We start from the raw sequence: 25,000 nt of genomic DNA, 5'->3' as shown, positions 1-25,000 counted from the left end.
ATCTTCTTCTTCTTCTTCTTCTTCTTCTTCTTCTTCTTCTTCTTCTTCTTCTTCTTCTTCTTCTTCTTCTTCTTCTTCTTCTTCTTCTTTTCTTTCTTCTTCTTCTTCTTCTTCTTCTTCTTCTTCTTCTTCTTCTTCTTCTTCTTCTTCTTCTTCTTCTTCTTCTTCTTCTTCTTCTTCTTCTTCTTCTTCTTCTTCTTCTTCTTCTTCTTCTTATTCTTCTTCTTCTTCCCCTCCCCTTCCTCCTCACCATCCTCCTCCTCCTTCTTCGTCAACTTTTTGGCTTTGGGGATGTATTAAATATTTTACCTTAACGTATAACATTATATTACACGGTGCGATAATATGTTGATTTTGTTTGTATGTGGTAAAAGTGCTTGTTGTATTCACTAGTTCAACCAATGAAATCACCATTTTCCTTGAGCTCTACTAACGACAACTCACTAGACGCTGCAAAAACCTTTAAAATGACGTCAAACTACCGGTTCTAGAGGGATCTAGCGTGGCCTTCGTAAAGTTATGGCCTGATACTGACCAAAAAATGATGTCAAATTGCCAGTCTTTTACCACAAAAGAAAACAAATCGTGAGTTGTATGCAATAGTTCAACCAATGAAATAACTCGTTTCCATGAGCTCTACTAACGAAAACTCACAAGGTGGTGCAAAAAACAAATGATGACGTCAAACTGCCAGTTGGATTTCAGTATCAGGCGATAGATAGTTCGAAGATGACGTAACACAGGTCTTTGTTATTGTTTTTTTGCCATCCGCGTTTATAAGTAATGCTCACTGAACTGTATTAACCCGACTATAAACGTTCATGGATACACACAGTTTTGTGTGTTGGTCCGTTATACTTCCGGATGGCAATGTTATGAGCTTCTTAGCCCAGCGCATACTTTCTATAACATAACGATGGCTACGGTACTAGTGTCAGGCTGAGTTAACGATGGCTACGATTGTTGACGGAGATTGGACTGAGTGCACTGTAGATCGAATGGTTATAATGGATACGAAGCAAGGTTGCCAATTTGGCAGATTTTCTGCCAATTGTCCTTTTTGTTTGGCAGAATTTGAAGTCGTCTGGCAGAAAGAAAAAAAACGGTTTGGCAGTTTGGCAGATTTTATTTTCCGAGGCCTAGCAATGAATGTATAGGTCTACTCCACGTTTTCTGTGGCAATTTTTATGTATTAGTGATTTTTTTTTTAAACTTGGGAAATGAAAAAAAAAATAATGACATCGGCCTTGAGAATTTTTTGTTTAACAAAACTTATGAGTTTTCAAAGGGGGTACTATAAATAGTACGGTTTGGCAGATTTTTGTGGTGTTTGGCAGATTTTTAAAATCCAGTTGGCAGAATGCCTGAAAATAATCTAGCAACCCTGATACGAAGTCATTATCATTAGGTTATCCCGCGGATAGCGTGTCTCTGTGCTTTATCAAGTAGAAAACGGTTAGGGCTGCCTGAAGCCGGTGATCGTGAAAATAGTAACGGAAGAGTGAAAATGGAGAGGATTCGTATGGGAACGATACGGACAATGGACGTTTCGGCTACAAACCCTTCGTTAGCACAACAATACAAAAATTAGCGTGGAAAACAAATAAAATAAAATGCAAAATATCTTGTTTCGACTGTGAACAGACGATACAAGTTATTTTTCATTTTATTCTTTTTTATTTGTTTTCCACGTTAATTTGTGTATTGTTGTGCTAACGAAGGGTTTGTACCCGAAACGTCCATTGTCTGTATTGTTCCTATACGAATCCTCTCTATTTTCACTCTTCCGTTAGTATGTACTTTGTCAAGAGAGTTGATGCTATAGTCTGCATGCGTTCGTGTCTCAGACAGATTCCGCTGATTTCACGATTAGCGTTACAAGTAATTTGAGTGGAGCTACTTGATCTCTTAGACTTTGTTGTTTGTTAGTATTTTAAATATTCCTTTTCGTGAAGCTAAGGATTTCATTTTGATCTGTTCGCCACGGTTTATTTGTTATAGTAGTAGAAGTAGTAGTAGTAGTAGTAGTAGTAGTAGTAGTAGTAGTAGTAGTAGTAGTAGTAGTAGTAGTAATAGTAGTAGTAGTAGTAGTAGTAGTAGTAGTAGTAGTAGTAGAGTATAGTAGTAGTAGTAGTAGTAGTATAGTAGTAGTAGTAGTAGTAGTAGTAGTCGTAGTAGTAGTAGTAGTAGTAGTAGTAGTAGTAGTAGTAGTAGTAGTAGTAGTAGTAGTAGTAATAGTAGTAGTAATAGTAGTAGTAGTAGTAGTAGTAGTAGTAGTAGTAGTAGTAGTGTAGAGTAGTAGTAGTAGTAGTAGTAGTAGTAGTAGAGTAGTAGTGTGTGAGTAGTAGTAGTAGTAGTAGTAGTAGTAGTAGTAGTAGTTGTAGTAGTAGTAGTAGTAGTAGTAGTAGTAGTAGTAGTAGTAGTAGTAGTAGTAGTAGTAGTAGTAGTGCCAGACTGTCGTCTATCTGGAATTTAGTAATGTATTTATGTCTTTATTGTTTTTGTTTTTTTTTTTGTTGGCTGAAGAAGGGTTTTGAGCCCGAAACGTTCCGTATTTGGTATTTTGTTCTTTTGTGAAGCTGTTATATTCATTTTTTGTTTATTACTTTTTAACTTTTTTTTTATAGTCTACAGCTTCTAGCAGTTTCATCTCTTAACCCTTTCCTTACTAACCATATTATTAACGGTATTAAGTCGGGTTGGTTAAGATGTTGAAAATTGAATTTATAGCCAGGGATATTCAGGCTTGTGTTGAGTTTATATGATTCATTGAGGAGAATGGATACCATATTTTAGGGTGCTAATGCCAACAGTCTATATTTTTGACCTGTTTGATATTAAATTCGGCTTTTAAGCAAATGGTTCGTTCCGACATAATACCGTTTTGAGACAATGGGTCACATTTTTAGAATTTCCCCCAAAATTTCACACCCATCCAATACAAAAATATTTTTTTTTCTCGCTCAAACAGAAAAGCAACAAATAAATTCTATGCTTAATATTGATCTGCAAAATGGACTCTACATCACAAAGTCACATTTTTATAGCTATAATAAAATATTTTCCTTTAAATTGTGTGATTTACAAAAGAAACCTGAATGATAAAAATGCTGGTTGGATCGTAACGAATGTGACGATATTCCAATGGGTGATAAGGAGATGGTTAAATACTATTTGTGACGAAAACGTGGCAATTTGCCTCTTTTGGTTAGTTTTTTATATTATTCAACTGTCAGGAACTGATGAAATCTACTTTTCTCTTTAGCGTTTTGGAAAAAAAAACATAGTTAAAAAACAACTTGAGCTTTTATATAGCGCAATATCCACTAAATGTGCTCATAGCGCTTTATAAAGGGTTCCTGACCAACATCAACACGTAACATTTAGAACGAGGCATGACGCCTGTTAGGCGATATTACATTTTTTTTAACGAAAAAGACAACGCTGTTATCCGCCATGTGCTCATTTTACACTTGAGTACTGTGAGAGAATGGGAGTAAAAAGCCTTTTCCTAGGACTCAACGATGGTCCGATCGAGGCTCGAACCCAGGACCTTCAGATCCGAAGGCGATTGTCTAACCACAAGACCACATAGCCGCAATCGTTGATAGTCTTCGACCATCCAAGGCCTTGGGCACTATCTGTCCTGTCCATATTTGTCTAGCCTCTACCCTTTGTGCGGCTATGTGGTCTAGTGGTATGACACTCGCTTTCGGATCGGAAGGTCCTGGGGTCGAGCCTCGCTCGGCGCATAGTTGAGTCCTTGGAAAAGACTCTTTACTCACATTCACTCACCGTACTCGGGTGTAAAATGAGTACCTGGCCGTTAACAGCGTTGTCTTTGTCCGAAAAAATTGTAATATCGCTTAACAGGCGTCAGCTCTCGTTCTACGTGTTACGTGTTGCTGTTGGTCAGGGACCCCTTGTAAAACGATTTGAGCACGTTTAGTGGATATTGCGCTATATAAAAGCTCAAGTTTTGTTGGTTTTTTTTTACCCTTTGGCATTCCCAGAATGGTTGAACCTGCTGGTATAGCCCTCCGTATGATGCATGCAAGGCGCTAAAGTCACGACACCACGGCAAGGAATGGACTTGTGGTGCGGGTTATATTTGAAATTATTTTTTAATGTTTTGGTTCGCCGTGTACGTATTTGCAGGTCTGATAATCCAAATTATTATGGGCTCATTGTTGTGATGGAGATAACCTCAACTTATCGCAAAATAGTGTCCATTACAACAGTGTTAAAGCAAGGCCTTAATTGTGTTCGACTATCAGACCTGCAAATAGATACGCGTCATTTTGATCAAATAAATAAATGATATTATGTATTGTCAGTCTGCTTATTTCCTTTTTTTTCTTCTGTCTAAACAGAGAAGTAGCCATGAAAGTACAAGGCTCGCTTTGATTGGAAAAAAAAATAATATTAAAAAGAAACATACAAAAGTCTACAATTTTAAAATATATTTCACCTGAGACGAGTTTTTAAAAAAGGAATCGCTATGGAAAATCTGAACAACACCCAACTCTATGAAATGTCCCTTGAAGCGATCACTGTTGATCCGTCAGTGGCGGAAAGCAAAACAGGAATCATGAGCGAGGCCCTCCGTGATATTTTTATAGTCATGAATTACATCACATTGATGGGACTCATCAGCTTCATGGGTATTATCTTCAACACTATCAACATCATCGTGTTTGCAAAACAAGGTCTGAATGATACAGTGAACATCACTCTACTGGGATTGGCTGTGGCAGATCTCTTCTCGGTTACCGCCCATTTCTGGCAAAGCGTCTGTTACAACCTGTGGTATTTTGGTTCATTCACAAGCATCAACTTCAAGTAAGAAACGTAACAATCCTTCTTTTAAAAGTTTGCCTTAGCTACGCATATCAACAAAAAGTTAATGTTACAAGTTTTTAAAGGATTCACAAAGTTATTAATATAAAATTTTATCTGAATGGCGCCTAGGTCGCATTTCTTAAGGCTGAAGATGATAAATCAGAACGTGTTGATTATTGTAAGTAGCAAAACATCGCTGTGTCCTACTGCCGTATCAGAATTATCGTCCATAATATTGATATTTGATTATTTGAATGTTTAGACTGGTTGTCTTACAGGAAGGAATACGGTGCCACGACCGAGAGTCTCTTGCTAGAATGTTAAAATATCTTCATACGTTGTTTTCTGCCAAAATGTGTTTCATTCCCTTTACATCAGATAACCATAACAAAATCTGTTTTTATTGCTTACGTATCTAGCATATTGTTGAGACATTTGAATTAATTATTTTAATCTAGATATGGCAGAAAGAAAAACACCCAGAAGCGTAATAAAAAATGTTATTTTTTTTCATTCCAAATTTTTGCCATTTTTTTTCAAAAGCTAGGTTCTTGTTACCATTATAGAGAAACGCAACACTTGCTTATCTAATTTTGACTAAAACTTATAACATGATATAAAAAAAGCAATTGTAATTTATTTAAAGGCAGAAATTTCTACTAAGCTTTAGAAAATTAAAATGTAGATAAAAGATTGACACAATAAATACATTTATCAAAATATATGTTCCGTGATGAGGCGGTAATTTAAGTTAATCACTTGAAAGAAATAGAAATCGCTAAAAGCAATAAGTACTATCTCATCAATAACAGTATTATGTCATGTAAATCTTATGCCAAATAGTAAATTTTAAGTTAAAATCATCAGATATCAGATTTCGGGTTTATGCACTTTATAAAACTGTAGTTCTTTTGACTCAATAAAACGCATAATTTAATCTCAATTTCATTATATCTTTTTCTTTATCATGAACTGAATGTTCAGGGTCAGTAAAACTGCTACATAATACCTCTGTGAAAGGTATCATATTTTTGTTTCAAATCCTAGAAAACCTACTTTGACATGAAGAGGTAAATGAAAAATTTTTGTGAAGATATGTTTCTGAATAAATATATTTTTAAAAATTGCGCTTTTATAAAGCGCAATATCCACTAAGCGTACACAAACCGCTTTACAAGGGTCCCAGGCCAACAGCAACACTTAACATGTAGGACGGGACATGACGCCTGTTATGCGATATTACAACTTTTTCGAACAGAGACAACGGTGTTAACGGTCAGGTACTCATTTTACACATTTATACGGTGAGAGAATGTGAGTAAAGAGCCTTCTCCAAGGACTCAACTATGCGCCGAGCGAGACTCGAACCCAGGACCTTCCGATAAGTTTTTTTTCTCCAAATACTCACATCAAAATCATTATCCAATAGATATTTTTTTTGTTTCTTTCCTCATTACTCTATACTTCACCCTACCCCTTAGACACCTGCAATACATCACAGCCAGCTGGCCGTCTGGAATGTTCGGTCGAGTCTCCAGCTGGCTAACCGTCTTGATATCTTTGGAGCGATGTCAGTGCGTGACCATCCCTCTCCACGTCAAACGCATCATCACCCCGAGACGCATCCTGGTCATCAACATCGTCGTCTACGTAGCAATGATCGCCCTCAACGCTCCGGTCTTCTACTCCGTCGGTCTGAAGAACTACTTCTTCCCTCAATACAACAGGACAATGCTCGGTTTTTTCTACAGAGAGAGAGGAATCAAAATTGAGCAAGTTTGTCTAGCTCTTTTAGGAACGTCTCAAATGATATCCTTCGCACTTATCGTTTTGTTCACGGCGGTGCTTTCAGTAAAACTTAACCAAAAACTCAAATGGCGAAAAAGCGTGACATCTGTAACTACCGCAAGCCAACAGAATAACCCGGATGCAATGTCATCTAAAGAGAAAAAAGTATCCAAAATGGTGGTCGCCATTTGTCTTTTGTTTGTGTGCCTCTTGGCGCCATATTGGTTTAGCGGCGTCGCCATGTCTATTTTCCCAGAGTACAACAACCTTGGCCGATACAGGAATATCTTCGTTGCTGTGTTTTCTGTAGTGCTTACCCTTGAGGCATTATGCTCCACCATCAATATCTTTATTTATTATAATATGAGTTCAAAGTACGCAGCGACGCTGAGAGAAATATTTTCCTGTTGCTTTGGAGAGAAGGACAAAAGGGCCAAGGAACAGGTTAAGTCAAGTAGCTAAAACGAACTTTTCATTTTAGAACAATTATAATAATGCTGGGTTCCTGCAATCTTGAATTTGGAAGTCTGCTGATGTACCCAATCCTCGCACGATCTTTTCCCTTCGTGACCGAATTAGGGACTGAAAGAGTGCAAGAATAGTTTCACCATATTCTCGTAATAAAATCATGTTTATCAATTTTAAGAGAAATGCACCACCTGAGCAACTCTAAGGGCTAACCCACACCGGAGACTGACTCTGACGACCCGGCATTGCCTTCCTTCTGCCGCCTTCCGGATAAATAAGTCGGGAACGGACAAAATACTAAGAATAAAGAGAAGCGCCGCTAGACCTACCCATACCAAACACGAAATAAAACGGAGAAGACGTCTGGTGCTTGGTATGGGTAGGTCTCTTTATTCTTAGTATTTTGTCCTTGCCCGACGTCCTTATCCGGAAGACGGCAGAAGACGGCAGTGCCGGGTCGTCGGTGTCAGTCTCTAGTGTGGGTTAGCTTAAGCAAAACAGACAAAGTTTGACAAGATCTCCCTGATTTCCAATTAAAGACTGGTTTTCCAAACTCCGTTTTCCCTATATTGAGATATTGAGGATTATTTCCGATAAAATGTCTCATTCGGTCTATTATTTTATCATATTTAAACTTCAAATTCACACAAATCATGGGAAGTGTTTTGTCTAATGTTGCTTAAAATAAAGTTTACGTTTTAATCGAATCTCACACCATACAAAATAGTTGGAAATCAGGCAGATGAATTCTAACTTTGGTAATTATTCTGGTTCTAGATGAGTCAACAGGTCATAGGACATTGTGTGTGTGTATGTGTATATTTGTGTGTTGTTCTGAATATGTGTGACAATATAAAGCTTCTAAAAGTCTTTTAAAAATATTATAAGCTCTTCTTTGACAAGCAACGTCCAATATTCTTCAACATAATGCCTGGCTTATCAAATCAAAGTAAATCTTAAAAACTAGCATTTATTCGCAATATTTACAAAACATCTTCAAAGCGCTTTATAATGGAACACGGAGTGGGTGGGTGGGTGTGGGTGTGTGTGTTTGCGTTTGTGTATGTGTGTTTGAGACAAATAGAGAAAGAGAGCAAAATTGGAAGAGAGAGAGAGAGAGAGAGAGAGAGAGAGAGAGAGAGAGAGAGAGAGAGAGAGAGAGAGAGAGAGAGAGAGAGAGAGAGAGAGAGAGAGAGAGGTGAAACGAGGAATGTGTGTGAAAGAGAATAGGTCAGTTTAAATACAATGGGAGCGATCTATATTCATGTTTTCGTCCAACCTTATCATTAATCACATGATTTGTTGCTGTACAACGATTGGACATATCTCTATGTATCTAAACACGCTGCTTTGTTTATACAAGTTGTAAACGTACCCATGAGTCATGTTGAGAAAAATGACCAATTGTAACGTTGGATATTTCTCAAACTGTGAACACTTTTCACTATGTGGGTCATTTTGAGCACACTTTGCAATGTGACCAATGACCTCGAGCACATGGAAATGTAATATAGATCCTGCCCATTGAAGGAGGAGAGCGGTTCGAGTGAGAGATATTTGTGTTCATTGTGAAGTAAATTAGTTATGGGGACATTATATTCTATAAGATCCATACAAATCTATGAATGATTTTTTATAACTTGAGCTTTTATGTAGCGCAATATCCACTAAACGTGCTCAAAGCGCTTTACAAGGGGTCCCTGGCCAACAGCAACACATAACATGTAGGACGAGACACGACGCCTGTCAGGCGATATTACAAATTTTTGGGACAGAGACAACGCTGTTAACGGCCAGGTACTCATTATACACCTGAGTACGGTGAGAGAATGTGAGTAAAGAGCCTTCTCCAAGGACTCAACTATGCGCCAAGGAGGCTCGAACCCAGGACCTTCCGATCCGAAAGCGAGTGTCATACCACTAGACCACATAGCCGCATTATATTTGTTCGAGAAATGTAAACCACTGAAAGTTTTCCATTTTGTGGACAATAAATAATTAAAACTATTACTAGATACTACTATTATCAGCTTAGTATTGACACATAATGTAAATGTTGCTGCTCGAAGCTCGGATTAATAGATAACAATGTGAAATTGAATGTAAGCTTCAATTTAATGATATACGAAAACAGATAAAATTGAAGTTTCGGGTTTCCCCTTTATCAACAAAACATGATGAATGAAACACTACAGACGAAATGGGATAGAAAATGTGGTAGTGGAATTATAGTGTTTCATTCTTCCTGGTTTGTTGATAAAGGAGAAACCCGAAACGTCCATTTTATATGTTTTCGTATATGTTATTTATTTACAAAGAAATGTAAATGTTGCTCATCGAAGCCCGAAGAAATAAATAATAATGTGAAATTGAATGTAAGCTTCATTTTTTTTTAAACAGATCAAATGAACGTTTCGAGTTTCCCCTTTATCAACAAAACAGGCTGAATGAAGCACCACAGATGAATGAGACGATGTGGTAGTGGCGTAGTTCAGATGAATAGGAAAAGCAAACACCATCTCACCTACTTTACTAAGATTTCAAACTACGACACTACCACATGATCTCATTCATCTATGGTGTTTCATTCATCTTGTTCATTTGATCTGTTTTTATAATAGGTTTCAACAGTCATGACGTCACTTCCTTCGTAATGACGCATAGTAACTTAGTAACTGGCTCTAAACTATCGGAACAATGGCGGACGCCCTTATGACATATATTTCTGCGACGAGCATAAAAGGGTATCCAGAGGAGAAAAACATTTTAAATCTGATCATGTTTTGACTTTTAAACATTCTGATCACAAGACATATGAAAAGTTCTAGCCAGCACGAAGAATAAAAAGTACCGATTTTCTTTGTTTAGAACCATGATGGCCGCCGTTGCTTGGCGACATGACATCAGACTATTGAATCCAATTAAATTGAAGCTTACATTCAATTTCACATTATTATTTATTCATTTACACAGAAAGGAAACATGCCACATTTAGTCTATAAAAGCGTGCTTTTTGGTTCAACATGCTGAAATGAACGGAACTCGTAAGATAAACAAGACTGAAATTCCTTGGCTGTTCCAAATCGGCCATTTCCTTTACACCATCGAAGTAGGCTTTTAACATAAAAGTATTCTCGTCAGACCGCCCGAGGTCGATTTAATTAAGACAAATTGAAGGATTGTCCTTAATAATAGTAGGTGTGACCCACTTTCTCGAATACGGGGAGACCTTCCATAAGCTACTACATCCCAAGTATTCTTGTTCTAGTAAGGGGGTTGGGAGGGGGGAAAGTTGTTGTTTTTTTTTCAAGTCTCCCCCCCCCCTCTCCCAACCCCTAGAACTTCTCGTAGGGGGTTTGGAGGGGGGAGACTTTAAAAAAAAATCACTTTCCCCCCTCCCAAACTCCCTACTAGAACAAGAATACTTGGGATGTAGTAGCTTATGGAAGGTCTCCCCAATCTTAAACTGTCATAGAATGTCATAATTGTATTCGAATGTCAGACCTGCATAAATGTACACGTCGGGGTGAACCAATTTCCGAAAGTTGAATTTAATGGTCGGAAAAAAACAATAATAATGATGATAATAATAATTATAATAATGATAATAATAATAATAATAATAATAATAATAATAATAATAATAATAATAATAATAATAATAATAATAATAATAATATAATAATAATAATAATAATAATAATAATAATAATAATAATGATAATAATGATAATAATAATAATAATAATAATAAATAATAATAATAATAATAATAATAATAATAATAATAATAATAATAATAATAATAATAATAATAATAATAATAATAATAATAATAATAATAATAATAATAATAATATAATAATAATAATAATAATGAAGAAGAAGCAGTAGTAGTAGTAGTAGTAGTAGTAGTAGTAGTAGTAGTAGTAGTAGTAGTAGTAGTAGTAGTAGTAGAAGAAGAAGAAGAAGAAGAAGAAGAAGAATGAAAATTTGTATAGCGCCCACTTCCATTGTAAATGCTCATTGGCGCTTCACTATAAATATTACATATTAAAAACATAGAAACATTTAACTATATGTATACACATACACATCACATACACACAATAAATACCTAGAAATACATGTCTTATAATATACTCAAAATATGATATAGATAGTATGCGCTTGGCTAAGAAGCTCATAACATTGCCATCCGGAAGTATATCGGACCAACACACAAAACTGTGTGTATCCATGAACGTTTATAGTCGGGTTAATACAGTTCAGTGAGAATTACTCATAAACGCGGATGGCAAAAAACAATAACAAAGACCCGAGTGACGTCATCTTCGAACTATCTATGCATACAAACGCACACACACATACACACAAACACACACATACCCCTGTATAACATGATAATAATAATAAGAAAACTTAATTTCAGAAGACTAGATCAGACAAGTAAAATGAGTACGTGGCCGTTAACAGCGTTGTCCCTGTCCGCAAAAATTGTAACATCGCCTAACGGGCGTCATGTCCCGTCCTTAATGTTAAATGATGCTATTGGTCACGTACCCTCAGTAAAGAGCCTTGAGCACATTTAGTCTTTGTCTTTGGCCACAAAAAAAAAACAACAAATCGTGAGTTGTATTCAATAGGTCAACCACTGGATCACTCGTTTCCTTGAGCTCTACTAACGACAACCGTAGTCATCGTTAACTTTTAGGGCAACCCCCCCCCCCCCCTAAAAAAAAACAAATCATGGGTTGTATTCAATAGATAGTATGCGCTAGGCTAAGAAGCTCATAACATTGCCATCCGGAAGTATAACGACCAACACACAAAACTGTGTGTAACCATGAACTTTAATAGTGTTGTTGATACAGTTTAGTGAGAATCACTCACAAACGCGGATGGCAAAATACAATAACAAAGGCTTGAGTGACGTCATCTTCGTTCTATCTATAGATAATGTGCCTTTGGCTGAGAAGCTCACAACATTGCCATCCGGTAGTATAGATAGAATGAATATGACGTCACTCAAGCATTTGTTATTGTATTTTGCCATCCGCGTTTGTGAGTGATTTTCACTAAACTAACCAGACTATAAAAGTTCATGGTTACTCATAGTTTTGTGTGTTGGTCCGATTACTTCCGGATATCAATGTTATGAGCTTCTTAGCCAAGCGCATACTATCTATAACGCATAGAGAATACAGGAAGTAGTCTGTGGTATAACGGACCAACACACAAAACAGTGTGTAACCATGAACGTTTATAGATAGTTCGAAGATGACGTCACTCGGGTCTTTGTTATTGTTTTTTGCCATCCGCGTTTATGAGTAATGCTCACTGAACTGTATTAACCTGACTTTAAACGTTCATGGATACACACAGTTTTGTGTGTTGGTCCGTTATACTTCTGAATGGCAATGGTATGAGCTTCTTAGCCAAGCGCATACTGTCTATAGTCTGGTTCATACCTTTTAGTGAGAATAGGATTCAACAGTCGTCACGTCACTTCCCTCGTAATGACGCATAGTAACTTAGCAACTGGTTCTAAACTATCGGGAAGATGGCGGACGCCCTTATAAAAAACTTCTCCGACGAGCATAAAAGTGTATTCAGAGGAGAAAAACATTATAAATCTTATCTTGTTTTGACTTTTATACATTCTGATCACATGACATGTGAAAAAGTTCTAGCCAGCATGAAGAATAAAAAGTACCGATTTTCTTTGTTTAGAACCAAGCTGCTCGTTGCTGGGTGGACGTGACATCAGACTATTGAATCCTATTTACCCATAAACGCGGATGGCAAAAAAAAAACAATATCAAAGACCTGAGTGACGTCAACTTCGAACTATCTATTGTTCAACCAATGGATGACTCATTTCCTTGAGCACTACTTACGGCAACTCACTAGGCGGTCCACAAACCTAACAATGACGTCAAAATAATATGGGTCTTTGTGGGAGTTTTGGTGTCATACTTTAAAAAGTTAACGATGGCTCGGCAAGGACTCCCCAAGATTTATAGAAAGTTCGAAGATGATGTCACTCTGGTATTTGTTATTGTTTTTTGCAATTCGCGTTTATGAGTAATGCTCACTGAACTGTATTAACCTGACTATAAACGTTCATGGATACACACAGTTGTGTGTGTTGGTCCGTTATACTTCCGGATGGTAATGATGTAAGCTTCTTAGCCAAGCGCATACTATCTATAGATAGTTCGAAGATGACGTCACTCTGGTCTTTGTTATTGTTTTTTGCCATCCGCTTTTATGAGTAATGCTCACTGAACTGTATTAACCCGACTATAAACGTTCATGGATACACACAGTTTTGTGTGTTGGTCCGTTATACTTCCGGATGGCAATGTTGTGAGCTTCTTAGCCAAGCGCATACTATCTATACTTTGACTGTAGCTCAAGGCTTGTATTTGTTGGGGTTTTTTTGGCCAAAGACTTTTGTTTTGAGTTGGGGTTTTTTTGGGGTTTTTTTTCTTTTGTCAGTGCGTGTGTAAGACTTCGTAAACTTATAGATAGCATGCGCTTGGCCAAGAAACTTATAACATTGCCATCCGGAAGTATAAGGACCAACACACAAAACTGTGTGTATCCATGAACGTTTATAGTCAGGTTAATGCAGTTCAGTGATAATTACTCATAAACGCGGATGGCAAAAAAAAACAATAACAAAGACCTGAGTGACGTCATCTTCGAACTATCTATAGCCTGGCACAAACCAAAACATATCATCAAAAAACAAGTCTTTGACCACATAAGCAAACAAATCGTGAGTTGTATTCAATAATTCAACCAATCGGATCATCTGTTTTCTTGATCAATGATAATAACGACTCACTTGGAGGTGCACTAATCTATAGATAGTATGCGCTTTTCTAAGAAGCTCATAACATTGCCATCCGGAAGTATAACGAACCAACACACAAAACTGTGTGTAACCATGAACTTTTATAGTCAGGTTAATACAGTTCAGTGAGAATCACTCACAAACGCGGATGGCAAAATACAAAAACAAACGCTTGAGTGACGTCAACTGCATACTATCTATAAATGACTTCAAAAGACAAGTCCCTGTCTCAGGCTATAGATAGTATGCGCTTGGCTTAGAAGCTCATAACATTGCCATCCGGAAGTATAACGGACCAACACACAAAACTGTGTGTAACCATGAACGTTTATAGTCAGGTTAATACAGTTCAGTGAGCATTACTCATAAACGCGGATGGCAAAAAACAATAACAAAGACCGGAGTGACGTCATCTTCGAACTATCTATAGATAAAACGAAGATGACGTCACTCAAGCCTTTGTTATTGTATTTTGCCATCCGCTTTTGTAAGTAATTCTCACTAAACTGTATTATCCAGACTATAAGAGTTCATGGTAACACATAGTTTTGTGTGTTGGTCCGTTATACTTCCGGATGGCAATGTTGTGAACTTCTCAGCCAAGTGCATACTATCTATAAGTTAACGATGTCTACGGTGTGTGGTCTTCGTAAACTCATAGCCTGATACTAACCCCCCAAGTCTTTAGCCATAAAAGAAAACAAATCATGAGTTGTATTCAGCAGTTCAACCAATGGGATCACTTGTTTCCATGATCACTGCTTAAGACAACTAAAAATGACGTCAACATTTGGGTCCTAGTGGGTTTTAGCGTAGCCATCGTTACCATATAGCCTGACACTAGAACCGTAGCCATCGTAAAATTATAGCCTGACACTGACCTAAAAATGACGTCAAAAACCAGTCTTTTGCCACAAAAGAAAACAAATCGTGAGTTGTATTCAATAGTTCAACCAATGAAATAACTTGTTTCCTTGAGCTCTACTTACGACACACTCACTGGACGCTACACAAACCTTAAAAAGGACATCCTTGTGAGTTTCAGTGCCAGTCTATAACATAACGATGGCAACGCTAGAAGCCTCTAGGACTTACTGTTTGACGTCATTTTAAAGGTATGTGCAGCGTGTAGTGAGTTGTCGTTAGTAGAGCTCAAGGAAACAAGTGATTCCATTGGTTGAACAATTGAATACAACTAACGATTTCTTTTCTTTTCCGGCCAAAGACTTGTCTTTTGACGTAATATTTTGGTCAGTGTCAGCCTATAAGTTAACGATGGCTACGGTTTTAGTGTCAGGCTATACGTTTACAAACGCAACGCCCCGATACTGACCAAACATTGCGTCACAAAAGAAGACAACGATCACCAAACGAAAGTGAAAAGCGAGTGCTCAAGCAAACAAATGATTACGTTGGTTGAGTATTTGATTACAACTCACAATTAAGTTGTTTTTTTTCCGTTGATTTTCCGTCTTCTTTTATGTCAAATCTTTTTGTGTTGGTGTCACCAGGTCATACAGTACTGACTGGGCAGTCCAGCGTAGCCATGGTCAACTTTTTGCCTGACACTGACCAAAAAATTAATTACGTCAAAAGACAAGTCTTTGGCCACAAAAGAAAACAAATCGTGAGTTGTATTCAATAAATCAACCAATGGAATCACTTGTTTCCTTGAATAGTACTAACGACAACTCACCAGACGCTGCTTAAAACCCAAAATTGACGCCAAACTATAAGTCTTAGAGGGTTCTTGTGTCAGGCTATAAGTTAACGATGGCTACGGCCTGACACTGAAACCGTAGCCATCGTTAAGTTATAGCCTGACACTGAGACCCAAAAGGACTGGTCTTTTGACGTCATGATTTGGTTTTTGCACCGCCTAGTGAGTTGTCGTTAGTAGAGCTCATGGAAACAAGTGATTCCATTGGTTGAACTATTGAATACAACTCACGATTTGTTTTCTTTTGTGGCGAAAGACAGGTCTTTTGACGTCATTTTTTTGGTCAGTGTCAGGCTTTAAGTTAATGATGGCTACGCCAGAACCATCCAGGACTGCCAGTTTGACGTCATTGTTTAGGTTTGTGCAGGGTGAGTCTGGTGTGTCTGGTGAGTTTTTGTTTGTAGAGCTCAATGAAACAAGTGATTCGATTGGTTAACCTAGTGAATACAACTCACGATTTGTTTTTTTTTCTACTTCAAAGACTTGTTTTTTTGACGTCATTTTTTGGTCAGTGGAGGGCTCTAAGTTTAAGATGGTTACGAGTCCCATCATCAGACATTTTCTCAGGGGGGGGGGGGGGGGTGATTTTTAATTATATCTCTTCTATAATTTGTCAGGTTGTCAAAGGCTGTGAGTCAATAGTTTGAAGCAAAATCCAAGGAGAATTGAACATGGTGGCATTCACTGTCTATGGAAAGAGATTAATACTGGAGTCATCTTTTAATTCAAACGGTTTGTAATCATTTCATAATTTGCAATAATTTTCAAGCCCCACATCTCATCACCGTCGTTAACGTGTAGCCTGACAAAGACCAAAAATTGACGTCAAAAGACCAGTCTTTGAAAACAAAAGAAAACAAATCGTGAGTTGTATTCAATAGTTCAACCAATTGGACCACTTGTTTCTATGAACACTACTAACGACAACTCACTAGGCGGTGCCAAAATCCAAATAATGACGTCAAAAGACAAGTCTTCTTGGGTTTTAGTGTCAGGCTATAACTTAACGATGGCTACGGTTCTAGTATCAGGCTTTCAGCGTGGCCTTCGTAAAGTTATGGCCTGATACTGACCAAAAAATGACGTCAAAATGCCAGTCTTTTGCCACAAAAGAAAACAAATCGTGAGTGTTATTCAATAGTTCAACCAATGAAATAACTTGTTTCCATGAGCTTTACTAACGACAACTCACTAGGCGGTGCAAAAACCAAAAAATGGCGTCAAACTGCCAGTCCTTTTGGATTTCAGTATCAGGCTATAACATAACGATGGCTACGCTTTCAGTTAATGATGGCTACGTACGGACTTGTATTATGACGTCATTTTAGTGCACTCACTGCCTTGTGAGTTGTTAGTAGTGCTTAAGGAAATAAATGGCAGCGATCTATATTCATGTTTTCGTCCAACCAGGTCATCATCAATCACATGATTTGTTGCTGTCCAACGATTGGATATCTCTTAATAAATGTAAACACGCTGCTTTGTTTACAAAAGTTATAAACATACACATGTGTCAAGCTGAACAAAATAACCAATCGTGATGTTAGATATTTAAAGAACTGTGAATACTTTTCAGTATGTGGATCATTTTGAACACAGTTTGCAATGTGACCTATGACCTCGAGCACATGGAAATGTAATATAGATGGTATGCGCTTGGCTTAGAAGCTCATAACATTGCCATCCGGAAGTATAACGGACCAACACACAAAACTATGCTTATCCATGAACGTTTATAGTCGGGTTAATACAGTTCAGTGAGCATTACTCATAAACGCGGATGGCAAATAAAAAATAACAAAGACCTGAGTGACGTCATCTTCGAACTATCTATAGTCTTGTCGATAGAACTTAGTGAAAACTAAATAAGAATATTTCAAATGGCGATCTAAAAATAATAACAAATATCTGAGTGTGGTCGCTTTCATTCCATCCACATTCATTTTTCGGAGCCCGATTTATCCCGACATAACACCATTTTGAGAAGATGTGTAACAAATAAGGGGGGGGGGGGAATCGGATAGCTCAGTTGGTAGAGCACTCGCTTCACACGCGAAGGAACCGAGATCGATCTCGGATGCAGTCGCGATTTTTTTTGCCCCCCCCCCCCTTCTCCCTGTCCAACCAGCAGTGATTATTGGGCAGCTGGGTCTGCTAGATCTGACGGAAAGTGCTTTGCGATAGACTAGTGTCCTATCTAACGGGTAGCAAGCAATTGCTAATGTCCGTTTCACGCTATAAAAACCGGGATAAACTCCGGCTCTATGGTCCCAGTGACTCTGAAGGACCACTATTTTTAAACATTCTATTGTGAGCGCTTGGCTAAGAAACTCACAACTTTGCATCCGAAGTATAACGGACCAACACACAAAACTATGTCTAAGCTTAAGCCCCCATAGACGGACAGATCTCATCGCGGGACGGATCGCCGAACAGGCACTGCTGGGTCGCTGTGACCCGATCTTGCGTTAATCGCAGATGATTTTTGCCCACACACGGGGAGTTTTAAACGTTTATAGATAGTTCGAAGATGACGTCACTCGGGTCTTTGTTATTATTTTTTTTTAATTAATAACCTCCACCAATATGACCCTAAACAGAGGCCTGGACTACAATTTCAAAACTGAATAATGACAAAAATACCCAGACAAGAGTGGCTGCAGTAACACCTGACCAAGTAGCACATCAGCTTCTACTGAATGGGAAACCAGCCAAGAAAGCACGAGGCCAACTAAAAGCCCTGAAACGTGAAATGGACAAAGCCCTCAAGGATAGTGAAGATCACCTTGACTCTTTTACCCTGGAGGAGATACTAGAGGCCTTGTCCCATCTGAAGGCAGGAAAAGCATCTGGACTGGATGGAATCACAACTGAGATGATTCAACACTTTGGCCCGAGAACCCTATCCTGGCTATTGGACCTCTTCAATGTATGCACAAGGACAAACAGGCTTCCAAGTACATGGAGGAAAGCAAGAGTAGTCGCCCTACTGAAACCGGGGAGAGATCCAAAGTCCAAGTAAAGCTATCGCCCGATCTCCCTCCTGTGCATCACATACAAGCTATTTGAGCGAATGGTTATGTCCCGCATGTCACCCAGGCTAGACGAACAACTGTCTCCAGACCAGGCTGGATTCCGACCAGGACGGTCAACATGTGGCCAACTTCTTAACCTTACACAATTCATAGAAGATGGGTTTGAGACAAAACAGGCCACTGGCACAGTCTTCGTCGATCTCACTGCAGCCTATGACACAGTGAATCACAAGATCCTACTCCTCAAAGTGGCTAAAATGATAAAGGATAAGAAAAATGTAAATATCATCCAGTCACTTCTCGAAAACAGGCGCTTCTTTGTTGAAATGGATTGCCGGAAGAGCAGGTGGCGCACCCAGAAGAATGGTCTTCCCCAAGGATCAGTGCTGGCTCCAACACTTTTCAATATATATACAAATGATCAGCCTGAGTTCCCAAATATCCGCCGATTCATATATGCTGATGACCTATGCCTCGCAACACAGGATGAGTCCTTCCAACCAATCGAGAGCAGAGTGACAAATGCCCTAGACACCCTCACAAAGTACTACACTAAAAACTCGCTGAACGCCAACCCAGGGAAAACACAAGTGTGTGCATTTCACCTCAACAACCACCAAGCCCACAAAAAACTTAACCTCAAGTGGAATGGCCAGACATTAGAGTACAACTACCACCCAGTGTACCTCGGAGTGACGCTTGATCGGACTCTGTCCTTCAGAGAACACGTGAGGAAGACCAAGGCAAAAGTGTCCACGCGTAATGCCCTCCTTGGAAAGCTGGCAAACATGAACTGGGGAACTGACCCTAAAACTCTAAGGACCACAGCATTGGCCCTCAGCTACTCAACTGCAGAGTACTGCTCAGCTGTATGGGCCCGATCATGACATGCCTCCAAGCTAGACCCAGAGCTCAACAACGCCTGCCGGATCGTAACGGGCCAGCTGAGAGCAACACCATTACCACTGGTCTACCGTGCAGCAGGAATAGCCCCACCACACATCCGGAGGGAAACTCATGCCCAAATACAAAAATACAAACAGGAAATGGACCAGAGACACCCCCTTCATGACCACAATTGCCCCAAAAGCAGGCTCAAATCAAGGAAAAGCTTCCTCACAGTAGAGAGCCTTCACCCAGACCACTCAGCATTCTTCCGCATGGACAAATGGGTAGAATGGGACAAGACAGCAAACGATGCCCTCCAGCCCCCAACAGAAAAGCTCCCAGCAGGCACAGACCTCAAGAGAAAAGACTGGGTGGCGTTAAACAGAGTTAGAGCAAAGGTGGGAAACACCGCCACCAACCTCTTTAAATGGAAAATCTCACCGGGCACTGAATGCCCATGCGGTCACCCCAGACAGACCATGACCACATCCTGTCCGAATGCTCGCTGGGACCTCACTGCACCAATGCTGACCTGAGGGAATGCAACCAGACTGCCCGGGACTGGCTGACTCACTGGAGCGACAAGATATGATATGATGAGTAACATCACTGAACTGTATTAACCTGACTATAATCGTTCATGGATACACACAGTTTTGTGTGTTGGTCCGTTGTACTTCCGGATGGCAATGCTATGAGCTTCTTAGCCAAGAGAATACTATCTATAGTCTGGTTAATACAGTTTGGTGAGAATTACTTACAAACTCGGATGGCAAAAAAAAAACAATAACAAGGCCTGACAGACGTCATCTTTATTCTATCTATAGATAACATGCGCTTGGCTAAGAAGCTCACAACATTGCCATCCGAAAGTATAACGGACCAACACGCAAAACTGTGTGTATCCATGAACGTTTATAGTCAGATTAATACAGTTCAGTGAGCATTAGTCATAAACGCCGATGGCAAAAAACAATAACAAAGACCTGAGCGACGTCATCTGCATACTATCTATATCAACTTTTAAGAGTGCGGCGATCCAACCCGACATAACCCCGTTTTGAGAAGGTGGGTAACAATAACAACAAATAATCCATTTCTCATTGTTTCTAATCTAAAGATAGAATTCTTCGGCGCGTGAACCCCAGTAGCCCGATGGAGAATCAGGGCGCCCCTGGAACATCAAGTGCTGGTGGTGGTGGTGGTGGCGGCGGAGGAGGTGGTGGTGGTGGTGGAGGCCGGAACCCCGCCAAATCGATCATGAGATCGTGTAGCAACCTTGCTCTCTCAATCGGCTCATTCGTGTTTGGGTAAAAATGTATACTCTCACTCTCTTGCTTCCCCCATCCTCTCCCTCCCTCTCTCTCTCTCTCTCTCTCTCTCTCTCTCTCTCTCTCTCTCTCTCTCTCTCTCTATCTCTATCTCTCGCTCTCTCTCTCTCTCTCTATCTATCTATCTATCTTTCTCGCTGTATATATATATATATATATATATATATATATATATATATATATATATATATATATATAGTTATATATATCCATCTCTCTCTCTCTCTCTCTCTCTCTCTCTCTCTCTTTCTCTCTCTTTCTCTCTCTCTTTCTCTTCTATCTCTCTATTTCTCTCTGTGTATCTCCATTTCTCTCTCCCTCTCTGTCTCTTTCTCTCTCCCTCTCTCACTCTCTCTTTCTCTCTCTCTCTCTCTCTCTCTCTCTCTCTCTCTCTCTCTCTCTCTCTGTCTGTCTCCAAAATACATTATTATCCTCTTTTTCCATAGCTACCTATAAAAAATACCTGCACACCAAAGCAATAAATCCCCAAGTTTGTGAGTGACTATTACAATCTTTTTAAACCCCGAAAACGTGAGCGTAATTTATATTATGAAATATACTTTAAACGTGCTCAACGCGTTTTACCAGGGGGCCCAAGTCATCAGTAACGGTCAACACTTAGAACGAGACATAGCTCCTGTAAGTCGATTGTAGTACATTCTTTTTTTAACAGAGACAACGCTGTTAACCGGTGACAAGTTACCCATTTACACCTGGGTACGTTGAAATAATTTGAACCAAAAAAATGAGTTTGTTTGTTTATTTATTTATAGGACTCACCTTTGCTCCGCCCAGAGAGGTACTCGAACCCTGGATCTACTAATCCGAGGGCGAGTGTCAAACCACTAGACCATGTGGTCTTGTGGTATGACACACACCTTCGGATGAGAAGATCCTGGGTTCGAGTCCCACTATGATTAGCGTATAGTTGAGTCCTTGGATAAGGCTCTTTAATCACATTCTCTTACCGCACTGTACCCAGCATGCGATGACCCTTGCCAAGACATGGACAACATCATCTTGAAGTGCCCCGCAACAGCACCCCCAGGCGGCTACCAAATGGTTCATGAGGCGGACAGTGCTTTCGCGGATTGGGTGAAGCGAAACAACGTGGAGTTGTAGCCATACGAAACGACTACTACTACCGCACTGTGTTGTAAAATGAGTACCTACTTGATGATCGTATACAGCGAAGTTTATCTCCGCCAAAAAAATGTGTTATAGCCTTACAGGCGCCGTGCTTCCTCCTACATGGTAACTGCTGCTGTTGGCAGCAGCAGCCTCTTATGGTTCACACTTTTATGTTATGACGATCGACCCAATCAGCAAAGTCCGGTCCGCATTCGTGCACCGTCGCAAACCCGCCTGGTAGCATCGTCACAACACACCTTTCGACAAGATGCTCTGCCGTCTCTGGTTCTTGCCCACAGCGTGGACATATTGGACAGGAAGTTAGACCTCACCGATGTAACGCACTTGCCGTTAGGCAGCTACCCAGTGTCTCCTCTTACTGGTATCAAAGCCAACTTCTCACCAAGCTTAGAGGAGTGTAGGTCCCCGCCCCCACGAGGGATTGAATTCGTCCAAACCGACTTCCATCTCGTATGTGCAGCTCTGTCCGTAGTCAGGGATTCTGCGTACAAGGGTTGCCGGGACTTATTTCGGCTCGAAACAGGGGCACCGTCCATTATGCGCATGAGAGGGGTATCCCCATTCCCTCTCTCTTTGATCTTACTCAGCCAGTTTCCCGTAATCGCTTATGACCCGTTGTAAAGCGCTTTGAGAACGTTTAGTGGATATTGCACTTTATAAATGTGACCCACCGTCTCAGAACGGTATTATGTAGGAACGAACCAAATGCTTAAAAGGCCGAATTAAATGTTAAACTGGTCAAAAATATAAATTGTTGTCATTAGCAACCTAAAATACGGTATCCGTTCTCCTCAATACAACATACAAACTCAACACAAGTCTGATATTTCTGGCTATAAATTCAATTTTCAACTTCTTAACCATCCCGACGTAATACCTTTATGAGGCGAAGGGTCACAAATGCTTTTTGGGTTGTTTTTTTTTTTACCACATTGCCGAATTTATCTATTCCACTGTTGGCTACGGACCCGTTGTAAAGTGGTTTGAGAACGTTTAGTGGATATTGCGCTTTATAAATGTTCTCATTTGGGGGGGGGGGGGGGGGGGGGGGGGGTTTGGGGGCTTTTGCGGCTATGTGGTCTAGTTGTATGACACTCGCTTTCGGATCGGAAGGTCCTGGGTTCGAGCCTCGCTCGGCGCATAGTTGAGTCCTTGGAAAAGGCTCTTTATTCACATTCTTTCCCCGTACTCAGGTGTAAAATGAGTACCTGGCCGTTAACAGCGTTGTCTTTGTCCGAAAAATTATAATATCGCCTGACAGGCGTCATGTCCCGTCCTACATGTTAAATGTTGCTGTTGACCAGGGACCCCTTGTAAAGCGCTTTGAGCACATTTTAGTGGATATTGCGCTATATAAAAGCTCTATTTTTTTCTTTTTTGGTTGTTTTTTTTTTTTACCACATTGCCGAATTCATCTATTCCACTAATTTCTTCGCCCCAAGCAACCCAGCTCTCCCGACGAAGACGCGTTCAGTCATCGTTACCAACACCGTCCAGTACGAGGAACCTCAAATCACTGGAGATGACGAAGGCACGACGACGACGACGACGATGGTGGTGGCCCCCGATGGGGCGGCGCCGCATCACCAGCCGCAGCAGCAGCTGCAGGCGGCCGCCACAGAGATGCCCGTGGAAGCGTCCAACTATTTCCCTGAAAGATACAATAGGGCTGTTGCAACGCGTTCACCACAGCACTCGTCGAGTTATGCGTGCTCTCACTGTACGAAACACACGCCTAAAAATAGAAACTGCAAAATGGTAAGCAATTGGTTAGTTTGTTTTTTTTTGTCTTTTTTCTCGCGATAATAATAATAATAATAATAATAATAATAATAATAATAATAATAATAATAATAATAATATAATAATAATAATAATAATAATAATAATAATAATAATAATAATAACATAATAATAATAATAATAATAATAAAATAATAATAATAATAAAATAATAATAATAATAATAATAATAATTAAATAATAATAATAATAATAATAATAATAATAATAATAATAAATAATAATATAATAATAATAATAAAATAATATAACAAATAATAATAACAATAATAATAATATAAAATGATATAATATAATAATATAATAATAATAATAATAATAATATATATTTAATAATAATAATAATAATAATAATAATAATAATAATAATAATAATAAAATAATAATAATAATAATAATAATAATAATAATATAATAATAATAATAATAATAATAATAATAATAATAATAAAATAATAATAATAAAATAATAATAATAATATAATAATAATAATAATAATAATAATAAATAATAAAATAATAACAATAAAATAATAATAATAATAATAATAATAATAATAATAATAAAATAATAATAATAATAATAATAATAATAATAATAATAACAATAATATAATAATAATAATAATAATAATAATAATAATAAATAATAATAATAATAATAATAATAATAATAATAATAATAATAACAATAATAATAATAATAATAATATAATAATAATAATAATAATAATAATAATAATAATAACAATAATAATAATAATAATAATAATAATAATAATAATAATAATAATAATAATAATAATAATAATAATAATAATAATAATAATAATAATAACATAATAATAATAATAATAATTAATAATAATATAATAATAATGATAATAATAATAATGATGATAATAATAATAATGATAATAATAATAATGATAATAATAATGATATAATAATAATAATGATAATAATAATATGAATAATATAATAATAATGATAATATAATAATGATAATAATAATGATAATAATAATGATAATAATAATAATAATAATAATAATAATAATAATAATAATAATAATAATAATAATAATAATAATAAAATAATAATAATA

The 25,000-nt window shown here is 38.1% G+C and overlaps 1 protein-coding gene and 2 long non-coding RNA genes across 3 annotated transcripts in view; all 3 read left to right on the top strand.

Annotated features, from left to right (window-relative positions):
* Positions 1-9,111, top strand: part of LOC144976135 (rhodopsin, GQ-coupled-like) — an 11,095-nt gene extending 1,984 nt beyond the window's left edge. The window contains exons 2-3 of the mRNA XM_078920315.1: positions 4,374-4,842; positions 6,324-9,111. Of these exons, the coding sequence (XP_078776441.1) occupies positions 4,502-4,842; positions 6,324-7,092 (1,110 nt within the window). The 5' untranslated portion in view covers positions 4,374-4,501 and the 3' untranslated portion in view covers positions 7,093-9,111. The remainder of the gene's footprint in view (positions 1-4,373; positions 4,843-6,323) is intronic.
* A 1,040-nt stretch (positions 9,112-10,151) lies between these two features.
* On the top strand, positions 10,152-20,920 carry LOC144976445 (uncharacterized). Its single transcript, XR_013646108.1, has 3 exons — positions 10,152-10,292; positions 16,301-16,415; positions 20,727-20,920. It is a non-coding gene; the product is annotated as an uncharacterized LOC144976445 (long non-coding RNA).
* A 2,307-nt stretch (positions 20,921-23,227) lies between these two features.
* Positions 23,228-25,000, top strand: part of LOC144976133 (uncharacterized) — a 2,063-nt gene continuing 290 nt past the window's right edge. Inside the window, exon 1 of the long non-coding RNA XR_013646048.1 lies at positions 23,228-23,847. This is a non-coding gene — a long non-coding RNA (uncharacterized LOC144976133). The remainder of the gene's footprint in view (positions 23,848-25,000) is intronic.

Source organism: Berghia stephanieae, chromosome 7 (genome assembly GCF_034508935.2).
Source record: "Berghia stephanieae isolate SIO BIC M18660-M18661 chromosome 7, UCSD_Bste_1.3, whole genome shotgun sequence".
NCBI lineage: Eukaryota > Metazoa > Mollusca > Gastropoda > Nudibranchia > Aeolidiidae > Berghia > Berghia stephanieae.
Note: the sequence above shows the minus strand (reverse complement) of the source record. Positions and strands in the feature narration are given on the sequence as shown.